Source organism: Oncorhynchus clarkii, chromosome 23 (genome assembly GCF_045791955.1).
Source record: "Oncorhynchus clarkii lewisi isolate Uvic-CL-2024 chromosome 23, UVic_Ocla_1.0, whole genome shotgun sequence".
Classification (NCBI taxonomy): Eukaryota; Metazoa; Chordata; class Actinopteri; order Salmoniformes; family Salmonidae; genus Oncorhynchus; species Oncorhynchus clarkii.
The window spans coordinates 48,325,034-48,349,440 of NC_092169.1; the positions used below are offsets into that span (position 1 = coordinate 48,325,034).

At 42.5% G+C, this 24,407-nt stretch overlaps 1 protein-coding gene across 12 annotated transcripts in view; it reads right to left on the reverse strand.

Annotated features, from left to right (window-relative positions):
* Positions 1 to 471: 471 nt before the first annotated feature.
* Positions 472 to 24,407, reverse strand: part of LOC139381237 (neurexin-1a-like) — a 749,117-nt gene continuing 725,181 nt past the window's right edge. For all 12 annotated transcript variants that reach the window (XM_071124703.1, XM_071124702.1, XM_071124701.1 and 9 more), the window contains one exon: positions 472 to 2,656. In XM_071124703.1, coding sequence (XP_070980804.1) covers positions 2,349 to 2,656 — 308 coding nt within the window. In that variant the 3' untranslated portion in view covers positions 472 to 2,348. The remainder of the gene's footprint in view (positions 2,657 to 24,407) is intronic.

Below are 24,407 nucleotides of genomic sequence, written 5' to 3' on the forward strand. Positions count from 1 at the left end.
TCAACTGGTTTAATATTACTGGTTAACATGTTACTGTCATAACCAGCTGGGTGCATGCTGTTCAACTGGTTTAATATTACTGGTTAACATGTTACTGTCATAACCAGCTGGGTGCATGCTGTTCAACTGGTTTAATATTATTGGTTAACATGTTGAAACTGTAGGAATGAAGGTCTTATATTGTTCTGTTTGTTAATGAATGCATGGGTGAATCAAATAAGGTATCATTTAAGCAGTTATAATAAAGATAGCATGTACAGGGTCTTTCTAGGAAACGAAGATAAATGACTTAAGATACCGATAAGAAAGAAAAAACAGAAAGGTAGACCAATGAACCATTTAGTAATTAACAAAGCACAATGATTTTACCATAGAACCTCATACAGTAGACTGAAGTTCATTTTATTTCATTTATTCATTGAATTTTTCAAAACTATTTTTTTTCATAATAAATGTTACTGAGGTCAATAATAAAGACATTGTCACAATTTGAACATAAAATACTGTAGAAAAAAATAGCACATGTAGAAATTAAAAAGAAATGAACAATCAAAGAATTTATAATAGTCCTCATTATTTATAGGTCATAGTAGCACTCATTCCAAGTCCATCAGGTCACCAGGACAGCAGAACAGAGCTGACAGTAGAATGACAAAAACACAAACGGTTCAAATGATCGCTTCCTATTTCTTCTTCAGTTTGTTTGCATCAGCCCAAGCATACACTAAACAATCATGTTATAGGACCACTTATAGGAACACATACAGCAACATCATCAGTAGTATACGTCTTCATTCGTACATAGCTAGGTTTAGTTTGGGGGGGCAGGTATAGGGAGGAAGGCCATCCGTTACTGTTACTGCCCCAGGAACTGGGAAGGAGCAGGAATGGGGAGAAAGTTTGTGATACCCTGGAGACATGACCTCATCCTGCATATCATCATGCCAGGTCTCTACTGTCCACTATCATTACCTTGTACAGTTTGAGGACGGTCAGGCTACTACTGGGCGGGGTCAATATATCTATTAGATCAGGTTGGCATTTGTATAAAAACTAAACAGATGTTTAACGGGGGAATAAAGAATCCAACTGAAAGGAAAAGTAAATGCCGATCAACGTCATCATAAAATCTTCTATATCTAGCAACACTTAGTAACATTTAATTTGGTATTTTTGTCATTTTTTTATTCGTTTTTTTATTCCAAAAATGGTTGGAGGAGGAGCAGATATAGCTTGCGTGGTCATCTATACAACAGGCTATAAAACACCACTTTGTCACTGTCCAGAAAGCACATATAGATGTGGTTGTACTGTATATAAACATGTACTGTAATAAGATACGTTTGCGTGCATGGAGTGTTCCAGTATCAGAATTATCGCATTCAGAACATTCGGACTTCTCCTTCCAGAATTCTGTAAAACACTTTGCCTTAGTTTTCAACAACAGTGTGGAATCTAAGGCATCATGATTTCTTAACTGGCAAAGATGAATCTTAATCATAACTTGACATAAGTCTCTCTAGATCAAGATAAATCGGAGGCCATTTTGTCTTTGCACTGTTGATAGATCAGGCAGCCAAATGTTCCTTTAGTCTGTGTTTTGGCCATCATTGCCACCATAAAAAGTGCAAATACTTTGGCTGATTAGTCAAACATACAGTAGGTAGCATATTTATCCTTTCCCTTTCTTCTTCACTGTTACCTTCCCATTATGCCATCTCTTTTCTATTCACTCGTCATCTGTTGTTGCACATGTTTGGTGTTGGGTTTTCTTTATTTACCTCATTTGTGCGTTTTAAGTATTTTCTCGTAGAAAAGTTCCCAGTTAACACAAACACAGGATATGTAAATTAAACATTGGAGTTTATAGTTGTAATATATCTTCCTCAATTGTATACCTCTCCTCGCCCGTTTGCATCTCTCTTCTCCCGTTTGGACAACCAATATCCTGGTAATAAACTGAATAAAACTGAACAATTGGTTGGATTGTTTGTTGGTTTAAGATGTATAGGTACTCCTGTTGATTATTCTGCAGTTCCAAACCCTCTTCAGTATAGTCCAATAGAGTACCTCTATCTCCCTGGTGCTATTTCCTAAAGCCCAGGTTGTTGGTTTTAAGAATCTAAAGGAAGATGTTCTGTTGTATTTTTTAGTCCATTTGGCATTCGGGTATAACATCATCCCACCATGTCTTGGGTAAAATGAAAGACAAAATGTTATTTTGTAGTTTTTGTTGAATTTCGTTTGTTCATTATTATACACTTTTTAGTGGTCTTCTGATCTCCTGATTGGTCTTCTCGAGTCAAAAAGTTTGTCGGGCCAGTGGCGAAGACCAGAGACAGTAAGGATCACACGTAATACTCCTTGTCCTTATTCTTCTTGCTCTTAAAGGAGGTCTTGGCTGCGTTCGGCGGTTTGTCCTTCACCAACGTCCCGTTGGACTGCGATGTGTTACTGATGTAGTTACGGCTCTCGTCCACATGGTAAGATCCCTCGTCCCGGTTGCGGTATTTGTACATGGCGTAGAGCAGGATGAGGATACAGAGAGCGGCTGCCGCTATGATGCCAACCACCATCCCTGTGGTACTGCTTGACTCACGGAACACCCCCTCCGATGGACCTGGGTAGCCCTTCACTGCCGGGCCTGTTGGGTTAGCTGTGGAGAGGGAGAGAAAGAGAGAAGGAGGAAGGGGTTATTATAAGTAACTCATATTCAACACAAGATAGCCTATGCCATTCCACACAGAACACATTCCATAGAATATAATATGCTACCAAAAAATACTCAAAGTAGTAAAACAATGGGAGTTTATTTTCAAATTCATTGAAATTCACACAATGACAACAGAATGGCAATGGATTTATATCAGGAGCATGAACATCAATATAGAGTATGATCAATATCTTTAGCCGCTATGAAGGTGTGCTAGCAGATTCCAGATCCCCTGACCTGAGTGTAACTTAACAGAGTCAATTAATTCTGTTTTTATGACTAACTCATAACCAGCACCAACTTACCAACAACACCTCAACCATTACATGGATGATCTCACCCACAATAACTCATACTCACAGCTCAAAACTCACTGATCTCACACACATATTAAATGAAAAGGCAAATATGGAAGAGTAGTGATATGAGGACATGTTGACAGTCCATGATGACTCAAAGTGACCAACAAATGATAAGACAATTTAGAGGAAAACAGCCTTCCCATTATGATGCAAATTATGGTGCCTTCAGAAAGTATTCACACCTCTTGACTTTTTCCACATTGTGTTGTGTTCTAGACAGATTTTTGGACACTGGTCTACACACCATAATACCCCATAATGTCAAAGTGTAATTAAGTTTTTCGAAAATGTTACAAATTAATTAAAAATTAAAAGCTGAAATGTCTTTAGTCAATAAGTATTCTTGCTATGGCAAGCTTAAATAAATTCAGAAGTAAAAATCTGCTTAACAAGTCACATAATAAGTTGAATGGACTCACTCTACATTATCCAGTGCCCGTGCTCCAAATTACAAATCGGGAAGACCACACGCGCACTGAGACATGGGTCATAGAACACAAAAGCTATATTAGAGCAAGGAGGAGAACTACCCTCTAGCAGCCCACTTTATTCAGCACCAACACGCAGTCAATGAACTAAAGATCTGGGCTATAGATAAAATGCGGAAGAATGGGAGAGGAGGTGATTTTGACCTTTTCTTACTTCAAAAAGAGGGTAAATGGATCCATCTCCTAGACACTGTCGCCCCCAACGTATTAAACAAACAACTAGATCCGAACTTTTTTCTCTAGTATACACAATCCTTCTTAGACTGATCAGGCTTTTGTGTATTTCCTTGCTCTGCTGAGTTATTGATCATCGTCACAATGTGCCTTGCGCGTTTTTTTACCCACCCGTGCATGTACTGTATTTTACACGCAGCTCTGATAGAGTAATCCTTTACTCACCTCCTTTGTATACATTCCTACGCGATATTTTTGCGTCTATACACTGACGTGATAATATTGTAGATGTGTTTTGTGTATAGTTATTTACCTGTCATGTGACATTTACCTGTACTCACCTTTACTTCTAGAGAAGCGTCAGCTTTCATCCACAAAGCTGCTCGAGGAAGACTAGTAATCGGAACTCATTGCAGTTGTGTGTCCTGACTGCTGACTTGTGTCCTGACTGCTGACTGCTGACTGCTGACTTGTGTGTCCTGACATGTACAGTTGAAGTCGAAAGTTTACATACACCTTAGCCGATAGCTGATCATATTTCAACCACATCAAATATTAATCCAAGCCAAACTGAAATCTTATCAGAAACATGCTGGGGGATTTTCACAGCTTTCTATTTCCTTACAACCGATCAAACTGATGTCATTTGGAGTATTTTGTAAGGACAATTCATTCTATAAATGTATGACATTATTCTGGTGAGCACGGCTTTATTTAGTCTTCTAAGGCAAAATATAATGACAGAAGAGAAGCTGTAAGTTGTCTTATACATAGCCTATGAAAATGTCGGAAAATCTAAGCAGAAACATATCTGTATTAGGCACAAAAAAAATCCTGCACCCCCTGTCAAAAAAATCTTTCCATCTGAGTGTAGCCTACAGCGCAATTTCTATATTTACGGTTAGGGTCGTGTGCAACCCTCAGATTTGGACTTTCTGGGCGGTTCCAGATGGATTATTAGCTATTGCGGGTGGGTGCGGGTGAACAAACATCTAACCCGCGCACCACAAGTATTAATACTTTCTGAAGTTACTGTACAAATTAGCAACATAATGATCCCCATCAATTTCAGTATATTCATTTTCAATTAATTAAAATGAATAGGCAATTGTCAATGCGGCCTCTGTAATGAACTCTAAATGTTTGACAACAGTGGGTTAATAACTGACCTACACTGCACTTACGGGAGGAATTTGCACCAGCTGAATGGGAAGCTGATTAGATATTAGACAGCCCACTTTGTGTTCCGAGTGCCATCCAAATTCTAATGCATCTTAATTCATCTCCCTCTGATAGGCCTCCACTGTTCTGTTTTGCTCCACTGTTCTCTCTCTCGCTCTCATTTCAAATCAAAGTTTATTTGTCACTTGCACCGAATACAATAGATTTAGACCTTACAGTGAAATGCTTAGTTACAGGCTCTAACCAATAGTGCAAAAAAGGTATTAGGTGAACAATAGGTAAGTAAAGAAATAAAGCAGTAAAAATAACAGTAGTGAGGCTATATACAGTAGCAAGGCTATAACAGTGGTAACGCTACATACAGGCACCGGTTATTCAGGCTGATTGAGGTAGTATGTAGATATGGTTAAAGTGACTATGCATATATGATAAACAGAGAGTATCAGTAGCGTGAAAAAGGGGTTGGCGGGTGGTGGGACAGATGCAGATAGCCCAGTTAGCCAATGTGCGGGGACACTGATTGGTCAGTCCAATTGATGTATGTACATGAATGTATAGTAGTGACTATGCATATATGATAAACAGAGAGTAGCAGCAGCGTAACAGAGGGGTTTGTGGGGGGGGGGCACACAATGCAAATAGTCCGGGTAGCCATTTGGTTACCTGTTCAGGAGTTTTATGGCTTGGGAGTAAAAACTGTTGAGAAGCCTTTTTGTCATAGACTTGGCACTCCGGTACCCCTTCCCATGCGGTAGTAGAGAGAACAGTCTATGACTGGGGTGGCTGGGGTCTTGGACAATTTTTAGGGCCTTCCTCTGACACCACCTGGTGTAGAGATCCTGGATGGCAGGCAGCTTAGCCCCAGTGATGTACTGGGCCGTACGCATTACCCTCTGTAGTGCCTTGTGGTGGGAGGCCGAGCAATTGCCGTACCAGGCAGTGGTGCTCTCTCTCTATCTCGAGATGCCCAGTCTAAGCTCCTCTCTGTCCTGGTACCCCAATGGTAGAACCAGCTTCCCCCTGAAGCTAGGACAGCAGACTTCTTGACGATTTTCCAAAAACATCTAAAACCCTACCTCTTCAAAGAGTATCTTAAATAATCCCACAGCCCCCTCCACCACCTCCTCAACCCCCCACAAAAATACATTCCTTTTGTGAACTAACACTCACAGTAGGTTTTTTTAATCCCTTACTAACTCTGACTGCTGATAGCCACTTTGAGGAAAAATGTACTTACTATGACTGATGTGGTGGTCTCACCTAGCTATCTTAAGTTGAATGCACTAACTGTAAGTCACTCAGGAAGAGTGTCTGCTAAATGACAAAAATGTAAAGATAAAGAACTTTTCACACACTCATCTCTTTCTCGCTATTCCTTTTCCTAACATAATGGTTGATGTTCTGTCTTTATTTTCAAGTGCACAGTGCGATGGCAGATTACAGCTCGCCAACAAGACGGAGTCAGATCTAAGAGACAAAACACTGAGGACAACGAGTGATTCAAAGCAGAGGTGGGTGTCCTATAACCTCTGACCACAACATCGGCCATTATTTTCTGTTCATTTCCCGATGAAATCGCCGCTGTTCCCTCAAGTGTTTGTTAATGTACACATCCCTTTTCTTCCTCTACCTGGGGAGGCTACACTCAGGGGAGGCTACACTCAGGGAAGGCTACACTCAGGGGAGGCTAGACTCAGGGGAGGCTACACTCAGGGTAGGCTACACTCAGGGGCACAGGAGGCTGCTGAGGGGAGAACGGCTCATAATAATGGCCAGAACGAAGCAAATAAAATGGCATTAAACACCTGGAAACCATGTGTTATTATTATTATACTTATTTTTTTGTACTTTTACCCCTTTTTCATGATATCCAATTGGTACTTACAGTCTTGTCCCATTGCTGCAAATTCCCTATGGACTCGGGAGAGGCAACGGTCGATAGCCATGCATCCTCCAAAACATGACCGTGCCAAGCCACACTGCTCGCTTAACCCGGAAGCCAGCCGCACCAATCCACCATCCAGCTGGCGACTGCAGTCAGCTTGCGCTAGAACGCAATGGGATGAGGAAATCCCGGCCAGCCAAACCCTCCCCTAACGACGCTGGTCCAATTGTACGCCGCCTCATGTGTCTCCCAGTCACTGCCGGTTGTGACACAGGCTGGGATCGAACCCGGGTCTGTAGTGACGCCTCAAGCATTGCGATTTAGTGCCTTTGACTGCTGCGCCACTCGGGAGGCAAGTAAAGCATGTGTTTGATGTTTTTGATACCATTCCACTTATTCCGCTCCACTCATTAACACAAGCCCGTTCTCCCCAATTAAGGTACCACCAACCTCCTGTGCTGAGGAGAGCACTAGAGGCGGTGGCTAACAATGCTAACAGACAGTCTGTGTCCCAAGTGGCACCATGTTACCTAGGTATATAGTGCACTGCATTTGACCAGGGCCCATAGGGACTATATAAATACATTAATACATAAATATATATAGGCACTATATAGGAAAAAGGGTGCCATTATGGTCAGTCACAGATGCAAGGAAAAGAGTAGAGAGTGCAGTAGTGTAGGTGTGCAGCTAACAATGCTAGCAGACAGTAAAGGTAAGGAGTAGAGAGTGCAGTAGTGTAGGTGAGCAGCTAACAATGCTAGCAGACAGGAAAGGACAGGAGTAGAGAGTGCAGTAGTGTAGGTGAGCAGATAACAATGCTAGCAGACAGTAAAGGACAGGAGTAGAGAGTGCAGTAGTGTAGGTGAGCAGCTAACAATGCTAGCAGACAGGAAAGGACAGGAGTAGAGAGTGCAGTAGTGTAGGTGAGCAGCTAACAATGCTAGCAGACAGTAAATGACAGGAGTAGAGAGTGCAGTAGTGTAGGTGAGCAGCTAACAATGCTAGCAGACAGGAAAGGACAGGAGTAGAGAGTGCAGTAGTGTAGGTGTGCAGCTAACAATGCTAGCAGGCAGGAAAGGAGAGGAGTAGACAAGAGTTAGCACAGCTAGCGATTGAGTGTGACGGAGCCTAGCGACAGATTAGATTTGCCCGTGACAAGCCCACTTATCCTTGAAGGCAGGTGTGAAGAAAAGGCTGGCCTCGTGGGCACAAGCCCCCGGCTGACACGCTGACAACACTCTCCTCCTTTTCCTCCTCTAGCAAACATTATGAAAGGAGAGGGGAGCATTTCTAGAGGGTTACTTTGGTTCAGGGTCAAAGATTTGACAGTGAAGATAACGTGGCGGCTGGCGGAGGGAAGAAGTGGTGGTTAAGGAGAAAGGGAGATACAGAGAGGGAGAAGGGAGAGAGCAAGACAGAGAGAGAGGAGGAAGAGGAAAAACGCGAGAAAGAGAAAGAGCGAGAGAGTGAAGTTTGTCAAGCCACCTCTCTCTGACCTCACCCATCATCTTATCAACTGTCACCCGCGGAGACGGTGGCAGTGACAGCAGAAGGGGACAACACATGAGGCAGGAGGGCTCTGTAAAACACTCTAGGAGTGGGTCATACGACTGGGTTATGTGACAACCCTGCTGCCCTCACCGGGCCCGATTCAGAGTGAAGATCAAGCTTGCACAACTAGGACCTTTGCATGAAATCATTCATTGATGTCAATGGCAGACTTTGAGAAAATTCTAAATAAAAGCACGGATCTCATGTCAGAATACCACCCAGCATGCTCAGTCTCCCACCCTCTTGATGGTTTTCTTCTGGCTATGATACATTTATAGAGATAATAGAAACAGATTATTTTTACTTTGTGTCTTGAATCAGATGTCTTCTACTCTCTATACTAATCTCATGAAAGCTCTTCTCCTGTCTTTTCTTACCCCAAGCATCGTTTGTGCAGTACTGTACAAATAGCACATGATGCATGTTAATGGAGCCCAATTAGTAAGATATGGAGAAGATATAGAAGAAGGAAATCATGGGAACGTTGTTGACATGAACATCAAATGAACTGTACCCTGTAGCTACCTCTCTATGATATGACAATGATTTACATGTTCCTTATTCTTTTTTTTGTCAGATTTATACATGTTTGATGAAGGTTTTTAGTTCACCTTTATTTAACCAGGTAGGCTAGTTGAGAACAAGTTCTCATTTACAACTGCGACCTGGCCAAGATAAAGCAAATCAGTGCGACAAAAAAACAACACAGAGTTACACATGGGATAAACAAACGTACAGTCAATAACACAATAGAAAAGTCTATGTACAGTGTGTGCAAATGTAGAAGAGTATGGAGGTAAGGCAATACGTAGGCCATAGAGCATAAATAATTACAATTTAGCCATTAACACTGGAGTGATAGATGTGCAGATGATGATGTGCAAGTAGAGATACTGGGGTGCAAAAGAGCAAAAGGGTAAGTAATAATATGGAGATGAGGTCGTTGGGTGTGCTGTTTACAGATTGGCTGTGTACAGGTACAGTGATTGGTAAGCTATAGATGGTATAGATTGAGCAGAGGGTGAAGAAAATGACTTAAACTAACACTATTTCAAGATGAAAGCAGTAGCCTCATTGTAGTTATTACATGAACAAAGAATGGATTAATCTTGAATCAGTGGATTGTTCTGGAGGGAGGGAGTACTGTACAGTAAGTATCACTACTTAGCAGATTGGTCTGAAGGGAGGGAGTACTGTACAGTACGTATCACTACTTAGCAGATTGGTCTGAAGGGAGGGAGTACTGTACAGTAAGTATCACTACTTAGCAGATTGGTCTGAAGGGAGGGAGTACTGTAGAGTAAGTATCACTACTTAGCAGATTGGTCTGAAGGGAGGGAGTACTGTACAGTACGTATCACTACTTAGCAGATTGGTCTGAAGGGAGGGAGTACTGTACAGTACGTATCACTACTTAGCAGATTGGTCTGAAGGGAGGGAGTACGTATCACTACTTAGCATTGGATTAGCACTCTGGTCTCTATTGATGTATTTGTCCAGACAGATTGACCTTCATTAGTTAAGGATTACTAGACTTTAGTCCTTAATGAAGTTTATAAAACTATAGACACAACCCATGAAACAACCCATGAAACAACACAGAAATCATCAGTTTGTGTCACTACCAGCAGCCAATCTATATAACCTAATACCACCCACTGGGTGACACATAGCCAAGTGGTTAATTAAGAGCATTGGGCCAGTATCCGAAGTCACTAGTTCAAATACCTGCGCCGACTAGGTGAAAAATCGATCCATGTGCCCTTTTGCAAGGCACTTAATCCTAATTGCTCCTTCAATTCGATCTTGTTAAGAGCGTTTGCTAAATGACTAGAATGTAAAATATAACCCTTAATGCACTTGAAAGCTTATTAGCCTGTAGTACAGCACCAACGGTGTCTATGAAACAGACAACCCATATAACAACCTACGAAACACACGACCCATAGAACAACCTACGAAAGACACAACCCATAGAACAACCTACGAAAAACATGACCCATATAACAACCTACGAAACACACGACCCATAGAACAACCTACGAAAAACATGACCCATAGAACAACCTACGAAAAACATGACCCATATAACAACCTACGAAACACACGACCCATAGAACAACCTACGAAAAACATGACCCATAGAACAACCTACGAAAAACATGACCCATAGAACAACCTACGAAAGACACAACCCATAGAACAACCTACGAAAGACACAACCCATAGAACAACCTACGAAACACACAACCCAAAGAACAACCTAAGAAAAACATGACCCATAGAACAACCTACGAAAGACACAACCCATAGAACAACCTACGAAAAACATGACCCATAGAACAACCTACGAAACACACAACCATGAAACACACGACTCATAGAAAAGCCTATGAAGCGCATGACTCACCAGTTAGTGTCACTCATGCGGTACATGTACAGTAAGATTTAATATAATCTTAAATCAACCCTAAATGTACGTTAAGGACATAGTCATCGGTTTGCCCGACTCATGCAGTAGATGTACTTTAGGACCACCATTTCATGAGTTTTGTGTGGTGCTTACAGTAGGTCTATAGTTCTCTGCTGTCTTTCAAGAAGGCAGGGATTGCCAACCCCCCTTCAGGAGAGTTACTGGGTATGCAGGCTGCTGCTTCCTGCTGTAACACTGCTCTTTCCCTTCTGGAGAGTTACTCGGTATGCAGGCTGCTGCTTCCTGCTGTAACACTGCTCTTTCCCTTCTGGAGAGTTACTCGGTATGCAGGCTGCTGCTTCCTGCTGTAACACTGCTCTGAAAAGCACTGTATAAATCCCATGTATTATTATTTGTATTATTAATATTATTAGGAGGTATTCAGTAGAATTAGATGTTTGAGATTAGGGTTAGGTTGGAGCAAAATCCAGCTAGAGGTTAGCTCTCCAGGAGGAGGGTTGGTGTATGTCTTCACCCTCACTTTCCTTCCTTTAGCTGGGGTAGAGAAAGAAAGAGAGGGGTACTGTGGAGGTAGTCACATTCACTGACGATGGTCCAACAGATGAAGCGTTTGTCTTTTTGTTTGTCCTCAATAAATGAAATAGCATAAAGGAATTTAGTAGAATCAAAACAAAAAAAATCTGTTTTGATTGCGGGATCTCTAATAAGGAATCTCATGGGGAAGGAGTGCCATCGCATACATGTGCACCATTGTCACAGTCCCAGAGTGCTTCACTCTCCTCTCCGCATGTGCCTGTCCTTTTATTAATAGTCCATCACCGTGGCAGAGCGAAGGCACCCATAAACCCAGGGAGAAATGACGCCTGAAACAAGTGTTTAAAATGATGGGCGTTCATATGAAATCTACTCGAGTTTACCCAAGGGTAAAATTAGATGGAGAAAAAAAACAACCTAAAAGTGTTGAGAGCCTAGCTTCATGATGGCACAGGAGGGAAGAGAGAGAGAGAGGTAGAAGGGGGAGCGAGAGAGACGGGAGCGAGCGCGAGAGAGGGGGAGCGCGAGAGAGAGAGCAAGCGCGAGAGAGAGAGAGCGAGAAAGGGGGAGCGCGAGAGAGAGAGCAAGCGCAAGAGCGAGAGAGGTGGAGCACGAGAGAGAGAGCAAGCGAGAGATAGAGAGAGCAAGCACGAGAGAGCGTGCACGCTCTCGTCAGCGCAAGCCAGGGAGAGAGGGAGAGATTGTGATTGAGAGAAAGGTACTATGAACTGAAACTCAGGGAAACTTTTAAAGAACTGATGTAAAAGCTACTAGAATAACCTTTCTCCCGCTCTTAATTTAACGCGACCCTTAAAGTATGTCCCAAATGGCCCACTATTCCCTTTAATAGTGCACTACTTTTGACCTTAGCCCAAGTCAATTCCCCTCAGTAAGGCTGTCAGGGTTTCAGCGGGAGAGATAAGATATACCAATATACCTGAAAAACAAGAGATGACCAGATATCATTTGACTCTTATTCACCATGATATATAGTGTTCAAAACATTAGGAACACCTTCCGAATATTGAGTTGCCCCCCCTCCCCCATGTCTTCTCCCTTTCATCAACACAGATTGAAGTGGATTTAACATCTATAATGGATCACAGCTTTTACCCGGTCAGTCCAGTCTATATCATGGAAAGAGCAGGTGTTCCTAATGTTTTGTAAACTCAGTGTAAATATGATTAAGCACAACGTAACTGCACGGCACTGCTTGGAATAAGAGGAGAGGTTATTGTAAGATATTTCTCTCGTTCTCTCATATCGCTCTCTCATATATCTCTGATGCACTGAGACTACATTGAAATGCAATCCCTGTGCTTCACCCCCCCCCCCATCCTCTGCTTCTCCCAAGGAGGAGCCAAATGGAATCAGAGATTCCACCCACTGTCAGTTGAGATTTAAATAAATGGTCCTCTTTAAAGATAATTTATCCTAATGTGTCCCTGGCGAGGGGTTCATTTGTTTGGCAATTTGCAACTGGGGTAACAGCAAAGGGTCTGTGGGGGAAGGAGGGTGAGAGAGGGGGGGCATAGGTAGAGTAGGGAACAGAGTGAGGGACGGGGAACGAGTTGGGAGAAGGTGGCATAGGGAGAGTAATCAAATAAAATCAAATCAAATAGTAGGGAACAGAGTGAGGGAGGGGAAACGAGGTGGGAGAAGGTGGCATAGGGAGAGTAGGGAACAGAGTGAGGGACGGGGAACGAGGTGGGAGAAGGTGGCATAGGGAGAGTAGGGAACAGGGTGAGGGATTGGGAACGAGATGGGAGAAGGGTCAGGTAAGTGAGGATAAGAAATGGTGAGTAGGGAACGGGGGAGGAGGGAGATAAGGAAGTAAGTGCTGAAGGGGGAACATAGGAATGATCTCAATTGCATACACCTCGCGTCCTCTCTACTCGTCTCCTTCTCAAAACCCATTAGATGAAAAAGTCAGAGGTCCCTTCCCTCTGACCTTCTCCACCAATATGTTTTGTAAAGGAGGCGAGGAGAGAGCAGAAGCAATTGAGATTCTCCCATGGAGAGCAAGGATGGGTGAAGCGGAGGGAGGGGGGGGGGGGGGTTACTTCAGGTGAGTGTGAGATCTGTTCTTGTTCTCCTTGTTGTGAAGTAATGGAGCGAACAGGACTACTTAGACTACAGTGAACGGACACAGGCCTAGCGGACACAGGCCTTTAGTAGGATTGATTGTGGTAAAGAGGTATGGAGAGATATGCCCTAGTTATACACTGTCACCTACCATGTCATTTATTATCTAAATACAATAGCTAGATAAAGGTTAAATAAAAATAAATACATCTGTGCCTGCATGGGATTACTCTAGGTCTATGTGCTGGTTTTACTGTACACTCTTTTAACAAGAAATATACAGTACCAGTCAAATGTATGGACCCACCTACTCATTCCAGGGTTTTTCTTTATTGTTACTATTTTAGAATAATAGTGAAAATATCAAAGTTATGAAATAACACATAAGGAATCATGTAGTAACCAAAAAAGTGCTTAACAAATCAAAATATTTTTTACATTTGACATTCTTCAAAGGAGCCACCTTTTGACTTGATAACAGCTTTGCACACTCTTGGCATTCTTTCAACCAGCTTCATTCCAGTCCCCTGGAATGCATTTAAATTAAAGATGTGCTTGTCAAAAGTTAATTTGTGGAATTTCTTTCCTTCTTAATGAGATTGCCAATCAGTTGTGTTGGGACAAGGTAGGGGTGGTATACAGAAGATAGCCCTATTTGGTAAAAGACCAAGTCCATATTATGGCAAGAACAGCTCAAATAAGGTCAGTCAGTCAATCCGGGAAAAATGAAAGAATTTAGAAAGTTTCTTCAAGTGCAGTCACAAAAACCATCAGGCGCTCTGATGAAACTGGCTTTCATGAGGACCGCCACAGGAAAGAGATACACGCCTCAGAAACTGCAGGCCAAATAAAAGCTTGACAGAGTTTAGGTAAGAGACATCTCAACATCAACTGTTCAGAGGAAACTGTGACTCAGGCCTTCATGGTCAAATTTCTGCAATGAAACCACTGCTAAATGACACCAATAATAAGAAGATACTTTCTTGGGCCAAGAAACATGAGCAATGGACATTAGACTGGTGTAAATCTGTCCTTTGGTCTGAAGAGTCCAAATTTGAATTTTTTTGGTTCCACGTCTTTTTGAGACGCAGCGCAGGTGAACGGATGATCTCTGCATGTGTGGTTCCCACCGTGAAGCAATAGGACAAAGACCCAACACAGCTCCAGGCTGTGTAATGGCTATTTGACCAAGAAGGAGAGTGATGGAGTGCTGCATCAGATGATCTGGCCTCCACAATCACCTGACCTCAACCTAATTGTGATGGTTTGGGATGAGTTGGACTGCAGAGTGAAGGAAAAGCAGCCAACAAGTGCTCAGCATATGTGGGAACTCCTTCAAGACTGTTGGAAAAGCATTGTAGCTGAAGCTGGTTGAGAGAATGCCAAGAGTGTGCAAAGCTGTCATCAAGGCAAAGGGTGGCTACTTTGAAGAATTTAAAATATTACATGTTTTGATTTGATAAACACTTTTTTGGTTACTACATGATTCCATATGTGTTATTTCAGAGTTTTGAAGTCTTCACTAATATTATACAACGTATGAGTAGGTGTCCAAACTTTTGACTGGTACTGTAAAAACAAAATGTGGAAAAGGGAAAGGGGTATGAATACTTTCCAAAAGCAATGTATATCCTTGGGATCGTAAAATATTGTACCATACAATACAAGAGTTTGTTGTACTTATTGTACTAGTAATATTACAAAGTAGCCTAGTGGTTAGAGTGTTGGACTAGTAACTGGAAGGTTGCAAGTTCAAACCCCCGAGCTGACAAGGTACAAATCTGTCGTTCTGCCACTGAACAGGCAGTTAACCCACTGTTCCTAGGTCAACATTGTAAATAAGAATTTGTTCTTAACTGACTTGCCTAGTTAAATAAAGGTTACAAAAAAAACATAAAAAAAGAAAAAGAAAATACAGTACATGATTTTGTTGTACTAGTAATAATACTATACTATGTACTATGTACTAGTACTATGTTGTACTACTGGTAATACTACTATATAGTCCAGGAGCGTGTTGTAATAATAGTACTAGTGTTAATACTACGCAGTACTAAAGTGGAGGACGTTCACTACACTTCAGTACCCTACCCAGGACAGTTTAGTTAGATATAGACATGCATGTTACAGCTTCAGTACCCTACCCAGGACAGTTTAGTTAGATATAGACATGCTTGATACAGCTTTAGCTAGGATGAGATAAATCTGATGCCTGCTGGACACTGCGATCACTTGGCTACATAGCTGATGCCTGCTGGACTGGCCATTAATCACGGTACTCCATTCTGTTTGTTTATGTTTTATCTGTCGGCCCCAGCCGCGAACTCAGGCTCTGTGTGTAGTTAATCCGACCCTCTCTGCCTAGTCATCGCCATTTTACCTGCTGTTGTTGTGCTAGCTGATTAGCTGTTGTTGTCTCACCTGTTGTTTTAGCTAGCTCTCCCAATCAACACCTGCGATTACTGTATGCCTCGCTGTATGTCTCTCTCAAATGTCAATATGCCTTGTATACTGTTGTTCAGGTTAGTTATCATTGTTTTAGTTTACAATGGAGCCCCTAGTTCCATTCTTCATACCTCTGATACCTCCTTTGTCCCACCTCCCACACATGCGGTGACCTCACCCATTACAACCAGCATGTCCAGAGATATAACCTCTCTTATCATCACCCAGTGCCTGGGTTTACCTCCGCTGTACCCGCACCCCACCATACCCCCGTCTGCGTATTATGCCCTGAATCTATTCTACCATGCCCAGAAATCGGCTACTTTTATTCTTTGTCCCCAACGCTCTAGGCGACCAGTTTTGATAGCCTTTAGCCGCACCCTCATACTACTCCTCCTCTGTTCCGCGGGTGATGTGGAGGTAAACCCAGGCCTGCATGTCCCCAGGCACCCTCATTTGTTGACTTCTGTGATCGAAAAAGCCTTGGTTTCATGCATGTCAACATCAGAAGCCTCCTCCCTAAGTTTGTTTTACTCACTGCTTTAGCACACTCTGCCAACCCTGATGTCCATGTTTGAATCCTGGCTTAGGAAGGCCACCAAAAATTCTGAGATTTTCATACCCAACTATAACATTTTCCATCAAGATAGAACTGCCAAAGGGGGAGGAGTTGCAGTCTACTGCAGAGATAACCTGCAAAGTAATGTCATACTTTCCAGGTCCATACCCAAACAGTTCGAACTACTAATTTTAAAAATTACTCTCTCCAGAAATAAGTCTCTCACTGTTGCCGCCTGCTACCGACCCCCCCTCAGCTCCCAGCTGTGCCCTGGACACCATTTGTGAATTGATCGCCCACCATCTAGCTTCAGAGTTTGTTCTGTTAGGTGACCTAAACTGGGATATGCTTAACACCCCGGCAGTCCTACAATCTAAGCTAGATGCCCTCAATCTCACACAAATCATCAAGGAACCCACTAGGTACAACCATAAATCTGTAAACAAGGGCATCCTCATAGACGTTATCTTGACCAACTGGCCCTCCAAATACACCTCCGCTGTCTTCAACCAGGATCTCAGCGATCACTGCCTCATTGCCTGTATTCGCTACGGGTCCGCAGTCAAACGACCACCCCTCATCACTGTCAAACGCTCCCTAAAACACTTCTGCGAGCAGGCCTTTCTAATCAAACTGGCCCGGGTATCCTGGAAGGATATTGACCTCATCCCGTCAGTTGAGGATGCCTGGTCATTCTTTAAAAGTAACTTCCTCACCATCTTAGATAAGCATGCTCCGTTCAAAAAATGCAGAACTAAGAAGAGATATAGCCCTTGGTTCACTCCAGACCTAACTGCCCTCAACCAGCACAAAAACATCCTGTGGCGGACTGCAATAGCATCGAATAGTCCCCGCGATATGCAACTGTTCAGGGAAGTCAGGAACCAATACAAGCAGTCAGTCAGGAAAGTAAAGGCCAGCTTCTTCAAGCAGAGATTTGCATCCTGTAGCTCTAACTCCAAAAAGTTCTGGGACACTGTAAAGTCCATTGAGAACAAGAGCACCTCCTCCCAGCTGCCCAGTGCACTGAGGCTAGGTAACACGGTCACCACCGATAAATCCATGATTATCGAAAACTTCAACAAGCATTTCTCAACGGCTGGCCATGCCTTCCTCCTGGCTACTCCAAACTCGGCCAACATTTCCGCCCCCCCCGCAGATACTCGCCCAAGCCTCCCCAGCTTCTACTTTACCCAAATCCAGATAGCAGATGTTCTGAAAGAGCTGCAAAACCTGGACCCATACAAATCAGCTGGGCTTGACAATCTGGACCCTCTATTTCTGAAACTATACGCCGCCATTGTCGCAATCCCTATTACCAGCCTGTTCAACCTCTCTTTCATATCGTCTGAGATCCCCAAGGATTGGAAAGCTGCCTCAGTCATCCCCCTCTTCAAAGGGGGAGACACCCTGGACCCAAACTGTTACAGACCTATATCCATCCTGCCCTGCCTATCTAAGGTCTTCGAAAGCCAAGTCAACAAACAGATCACTGACCATCTCGAATCTCACCGTACCTTCTCCACTGTGCAATCTGGTTTCCGAGCCGGTCACGGGTGCACCTCAGGCACGCTCAGGGTACTAAACAATATCATAACCGTCATCGATAAAAGACAGTACTGTGCAGCCGTCTTCATCGACCTGGCCAAGGCTTTAGACTCTGTCAATCACCATGTTCTTATCGGCAGACTCAGTAGACTTTTTCTAATGACTGCCTTGCCTGGTTCACCAACTACTTTGCAGACAGAGTTCAGTGTGTCAAATCGGAGGGCATGGTGTCCGGTCCTCTGGCAGTCTCTATGGGGGTGCCACAGGGTTCAATTCTCGGGGCGACTCTTTTCTCTGTATATATCAATGATGTTGCTCTTGCTGCGGGAGATTCCCTGATCCACCTCTACGCAGACGGCACCATTCTGTATACTTCTGGCCCTTCCTTGGACACTGTGCTATTTAACCTCCAAACGATCTTCAATGCCATACAACACTCCTTCCGTGGCCTCCAACTGCTCTTAAACGCTAGTAAAACCAAATGCATGCTTTTCAACCGTTCGCTGCCTGCACCCACACGCCTGACCAGCATCACCACCCTGGATGGTTCCGACCTAGAATATGTGGACATCTATAAGTACATAGGTGTCTGGCTAGACTGCAAACTCTCCTTCCAGACTCATATCAAACATCTCCAATCCAAAATCAAATCTAGAGTCGGCTTTCTATTTCGCAACAAAGCCTCCTTCACTCACGCCGCCAAACTTACCCTAGTAAAACTGACATTCCTACCGATCCTCGACGATGTCATCTTCAAAATAGCTTCCAATACTCTACTCAGCAAACTGGATGCAGTTTATCACAGTGCCATCCGTTTTGTTACTAAAGCACCTTATGCCACCCACCACTGCGACCTGTATACTCTAGTCGGCTGGCCCTCGCTACATATTCGTCGCCAGACCCACTGGCTCCAGGTCATCTACAAGTCCATGCTAGGTAAAGCTCCTCCTTATCTCAGTTCACTGGTCATGATGGCAACACCCATCCGTAGCACGCGCTCCAGCAGGTGTATCTCACTGATCATCCCTAAAGCCAACACCTCATTTGGCCGCCTTTCCTTCCAGTTCTCTGCTGCCTGTGACTGGAATGAATTGCAAAAATCGCTGAAGTTGGAGACTTTTATCTCCCTCACCAACTTCAAACATCTGCTATCTGAGCAGCTAATCGATCGCTGCAGCTGTACATAGTCCACCGGTAAATAGCCCACCCAATTTACCTACCTCATCCCCATACTGTTTATATTTGACTTTTCTGCTCTTTTGCACACCAGTATCTCTACCTGCACATCTGATTATTTATCACTCCAGTGTTAATCTGCAAAATTGTAATTATCCGCCTACCTCCTCATGCCTTTTGCACACAATGTACAGTATATAGACTCCTTTCCTTTCTACTGTGTTTTTGACTTGTTTATTGTTTACTCCATGTGTAACTCTGTGTTGTTGTCTGTTCACACTGCTATGCTTTATCTTGGCCAGGTCGCAGTTGTAAATGAGAACTTGTTCTCAACTAGCCTACCTGGTTAAATAAAAATAAAAAAATCTGTATGTCTGCAGGGGGATGCTCCGCTCTGAAGATTTATACTACAATATTGCATCCAGTATATTTTAGGTCAGAAATTATAGCCACCTAACATGGAAAATTTAGATATCCTAGCTAAACCTGAGGTATGTACAGTGCCTTGCGAAAGTATTCGGCCCCCTTGAACTTTGCGACCTTTTGCCACATTTCAGGCTTCAAACATAAAGATATAAAATTGTATTTTTTTGTGAAGAATCAACAACAAGTGGGACACAATCATGAAGTGGAACGACATTTATTGGATATTTCAAACTTTTTTAACAAATCAAAAACTGAAAAATTGGGCGTGCAAAATTATTCAGCCCCTTTACTTTCAGTGCAGCAAACTCTCTCCAGAAGTTCAGTGAGGATCTCTGAATGATCCAATGTTGACATTAGACTGCTTTGCCTCTCGGGAGGCCTTGATTTTGAACTTTAAGACGCCTTGAAGTATGAAAAAACAATACAAAAATAATGGATGACAATCTATTTTTGGCCTTACTGCTTTTAGGCCAGACAAACACATATAATTTGTTTTATTTAACCCTTATTTGACTAGACAAGTCAGTTAAGAACAAATTCTTATTTACAAGACCAGCTTACCCCGGCGATGCTGGGCCAATTGTTCGCCGCACCTATGGGACTCCCAATCACGGCTGGATGTGATGCAGCCTGGATTCAAACCAGGGACTGTAGTGACACCTTTTTTTTTCAACTGGTACTGGGAGACCTCCAGACGAATATTGTTCATGAGAGTCTCACCTTTCCACAGAAGGGTATATTAGTGTGTAGTCCAAACTGTTCAGACAGAAGATGGCCAAACCTCAATTTGCATATGTATTCACCCGCTTTGCTATGAGGCCCCTAAATAATATCTGGTGCAACTAATTACCTTCAGAAGCCACATAACTAGCTAAATAAAGTCAACCTTCATCTGAAGAGGAGAGGCGAGATGGATCGGAAGACCAAAATGCAGCGTGGTAAGTGTCCATGGTAAATCTTTAATCAAGAAAGTACTGAACACTGAAAACTATACAAAACCAGTAAACAAAATAACAACCGTGAAGCTAATGCAAGCTGCGCTGAAACAAGCCATCAACATAGACAATCACCCACAAACAAACAGTGCAACCCAGGCTACCTAAGTATGATTCTCAATCAGAGACAACTAATGACACCTGCCTCTGATTGAGAACCATACTAGGCCGAAACATAGAAATGCCCCAAAACATAGAAAAACAAACATAGACTGCCCACCCAACTCACGCCCTGACCATACTAAATAAATACAAAACAAAGGAAATAAAGATCAGAACGTGACACACACCTGTTCTGAAAGGCCCCAGAGTCTGCAACACCACCAAGCAAGGGGCACCACCAAGCAAGCGGCACTATGAAGACCAAGGAGCTCTCCAAACAGGTCAGGGACAACGTTGTGGAGGAGTATAGATCAGGGTTGGGTTATAAAAAATATCAGAAACTCTGAACATCGAACAGAGCACAACTAAATTCATTATTAAAAAATGTAAAGAATATGGCACCACAACAAACATGCCAAGAGAGAGCTGCCCACCAAAACTCATGGACCATGCAAGGAGGGCATTAATCAGAGGCAACAAAGACACCAAAGATAACCCTGAAGGAGCTGCAAAGCTCCACAGTGGAGATTGAAGTATCTGTCCTAAGGACCACTAAGTCGTACACTCCACAGAGCTGGGCTTCATGGAAGAGTGACCAGAAAAAAGCCATTGCTTAAAAATAAAAAATAAGCAAACATGTTTGTTGTTCACCAAAAGGAATGTGGGAGACTCCCCAAACATATGGAAGAAGGTTCTCTGGTCAGATGAGACTAAAATTGAGTTTTTTAGCCATCAAGGAAAACGCTACGTCTGGCGCAAACCCGACACCTCTCATTATCCCGAGAAAACCATCCCCACAGCGAAGCATGGTGGTGGCAGCGTCATGCCGTGGGGATGTTTTTCATTGGCAGGGACTGGGAAACTGGTCAGAATTGAAGGAATGATGGATGACCTAGTCAAAGCCCAGTCCTCAATCCACTTGAGAATCTGTGGTATGACTTAAAGGTTGTTGTACACCAGCGGAACCCATCCAACTTGAAGGAGCTGGAGCAGTTTTGCCTTGAAGAATGGGCAAAAATCCCAGTGGCCAGATGTGCCAAGCTTATAGAGAGATACCCCAAGAGACTTGCAGCTGTAATTGCTGCAAAAGGTGGCTCTAAAAATTATTTTTTTGGGGGGGGGGGGGGGGTGAATAGTTATGCACGCTCAAGTTCTGTTTTTTTGTCCTATTTCTTGTTTGTTTCACAATAAAACATATTTTGCATCTTCAAAGTGGTAGGCATGTTATGTAAATCAAATGACACAAACCCACCAAAATGTATTTTAATTCCAGATTGTAAGGCAACAAAATAGGAAAAATGCCAAGGGGGTGAATGCTTTCGCAAGACAAACACATCTCTAGCTTAAACTGATGGATTTTGTTATTAGGCTAATTAGATTTCCGCGGGGAGTGGACTTCGACCTTAGGTTAATGGTATATTGGCTCCAACATATCCTGCCCCATAATCACCAGCTGTCAAACTGCGACTCATCGCACCACAGCAGAGGATCAGCCCTCCAGACAGGTAACTGTGGCAACCTACTGCTGGAGTACGTCTTCCTTCCAGAAGGCCTAACACACTTAGGTACTACATATAATCAGTCCTTTCCTCTTCAATTAAGAAAAGACGAAGTGGTGCCATCCATTCATCCCGCTAACTCTTCCTTTCAGAGACAGACAGGTCACCGTATCAACTCAACCACTGCCAGAGCTGCTACTGTGACTGCTATTACATTTGTTCTTAATTAAATGCCCTGGAAACGAAGCAGTGATGCCATACATCCTTTGCTTGCTTCCTTTATTCATCCACCCACCCACCCATGTAACCCTTTTCCTTTACTGAAAAAAATACACACAAAAACTCTATTGGTATTTGTTTCATTCATCCATTGTTGATACAGTCCCAAAAATGTTTTACATGATAGCAGGTTTTGCATAAATACAGCAGGTATGATGCATTTTATCAACAATTTCCTTTTAGTCAGGTATTAAAGGCCCAGTGCAGTCAAAAACTTGATATTCCTATATTTGATACATTTTGCCACACTATGAGGTTGGAATAATACTGTGAAATTGTGAAAATTATGATAATGCCCTTTTAGTGTAAAAGCTGTTCGGAAAGACTGCCTGAGATTTTAGCCTGTTTGGTGGAATGGGGATTTGGCCTGCCTTGTGACATCGCCAAGATGTAAACGAGTTAATAGACCAATCAGAAAGTTTCAAACCTCTGTCAATAAAGCTAATTTTCAGTTTCTCCCATCCCTCTCAGACCACTCACAGACAGTCCTAACGAAATTCTTGCATGAGAAATTGCTCTTTGCTAAGAAGCTATTTAAATGTATTTTGGACCATTTTATCTCAAAACAATCACAGTAAGGTATTTAATTTAGGGATAGGGGGCAGCATTTTCACTTTGGATGAATTGAGTGCCCATAGTGAACTGCCTCCTACTCTGTCCCATATGCTAATATATGCATATTATTATTACTATTGGATAGAAAACACTGAAGTTTCTAAAATTGTTTGAATTATGTCTGTGAGTATAACATAACTCATATGGCTGGCAAACTTCCAAACAGGAAGTGGAAATTCTGGGGCTGGTTGATTTTCAACTCATCGCCTATTCACATCGCAGTAAGATATGGATCTGTTCGCACTTCCTACGCCTTCCACTAGATGTCAACAGTCAGTAGAACGTGGAATGAAACCACTAGTGTGATGTGTGACCGGATGGCAGCTATTTGAGTCAGTGGTCTGGCAGAATGCCAGTTCCTGGTCAGGTGCATTACTCATGATATCGCCATGCGTTCCATTACTCTGTAGACAAAAACGAATGCTCCGGTTGGAACGTTATTGGATATATATGATAACAACATCCTGAAGATTGATTCTCTACTTAATTTGACCCATTTTTTTTGACCTGGAATATAACTTTTTGAAGTTTTCGTCCGAGTTCGCCTGGACCGGCGCCAGCGTTTGGACATGTGAACTAAACGTGCTAGCAAAAGTAGCTAATTGGACACTAGTAATGGACATTATCGAACAAAACAACAATTTATTGCGGAACTAGGATTCCTGGCACTGCATTCTGATGAAAGATCATCAAAGGTAAGGGAATATTTATGATGTAATTTCGTATTTCTGTTGACTCCAACATGGCGGAGAAATGTTGTGTACTTCTGAGCGCCGTCTCAGATTATTGCATGGTATGCTTTTTTCCTAAAGTTGAAAAAAAATCTAACACAGCGGTTGCATTAAGAACAAATGTATCTTTAATTAAACGTAAAACATGTATCTTTCATCAAAGTTTATGATGAGTATTTCTGTTATATGACGTGGCTCTCTGTATTTACTCTGGATATTTTGGAGGCATTTCTGAATATGGCGCCAATGTAAACCGAGATATGTGGATATAAATATGCACATTATCGAAAAAAAACATAAATGCATTGTGTAACATGATGTCCTATGAGTGTCATCTGATGAAGATTATCAAAGGTTAGTGATTAATTGTATCTATATTTCTGCTTTGTGAGCAGAAATAGCTGGGAAAAATGGCTGTGTGTTTTTTGGATTTGGTGGTGGTCTAACATAAATATATGTTGTGTTTTCACTGTAAAGCATTTTTCAAATCGGACACGATGGGTAGATTAACAAGATGTTTATCTCTCATTTGATGTATTGGACTTGTTAATGCGTGAAAGCTACATATCTCAAAAAAATATTTTTACATTTCCCGTGCTGCCTTTTCAGCGGAATGTTGTG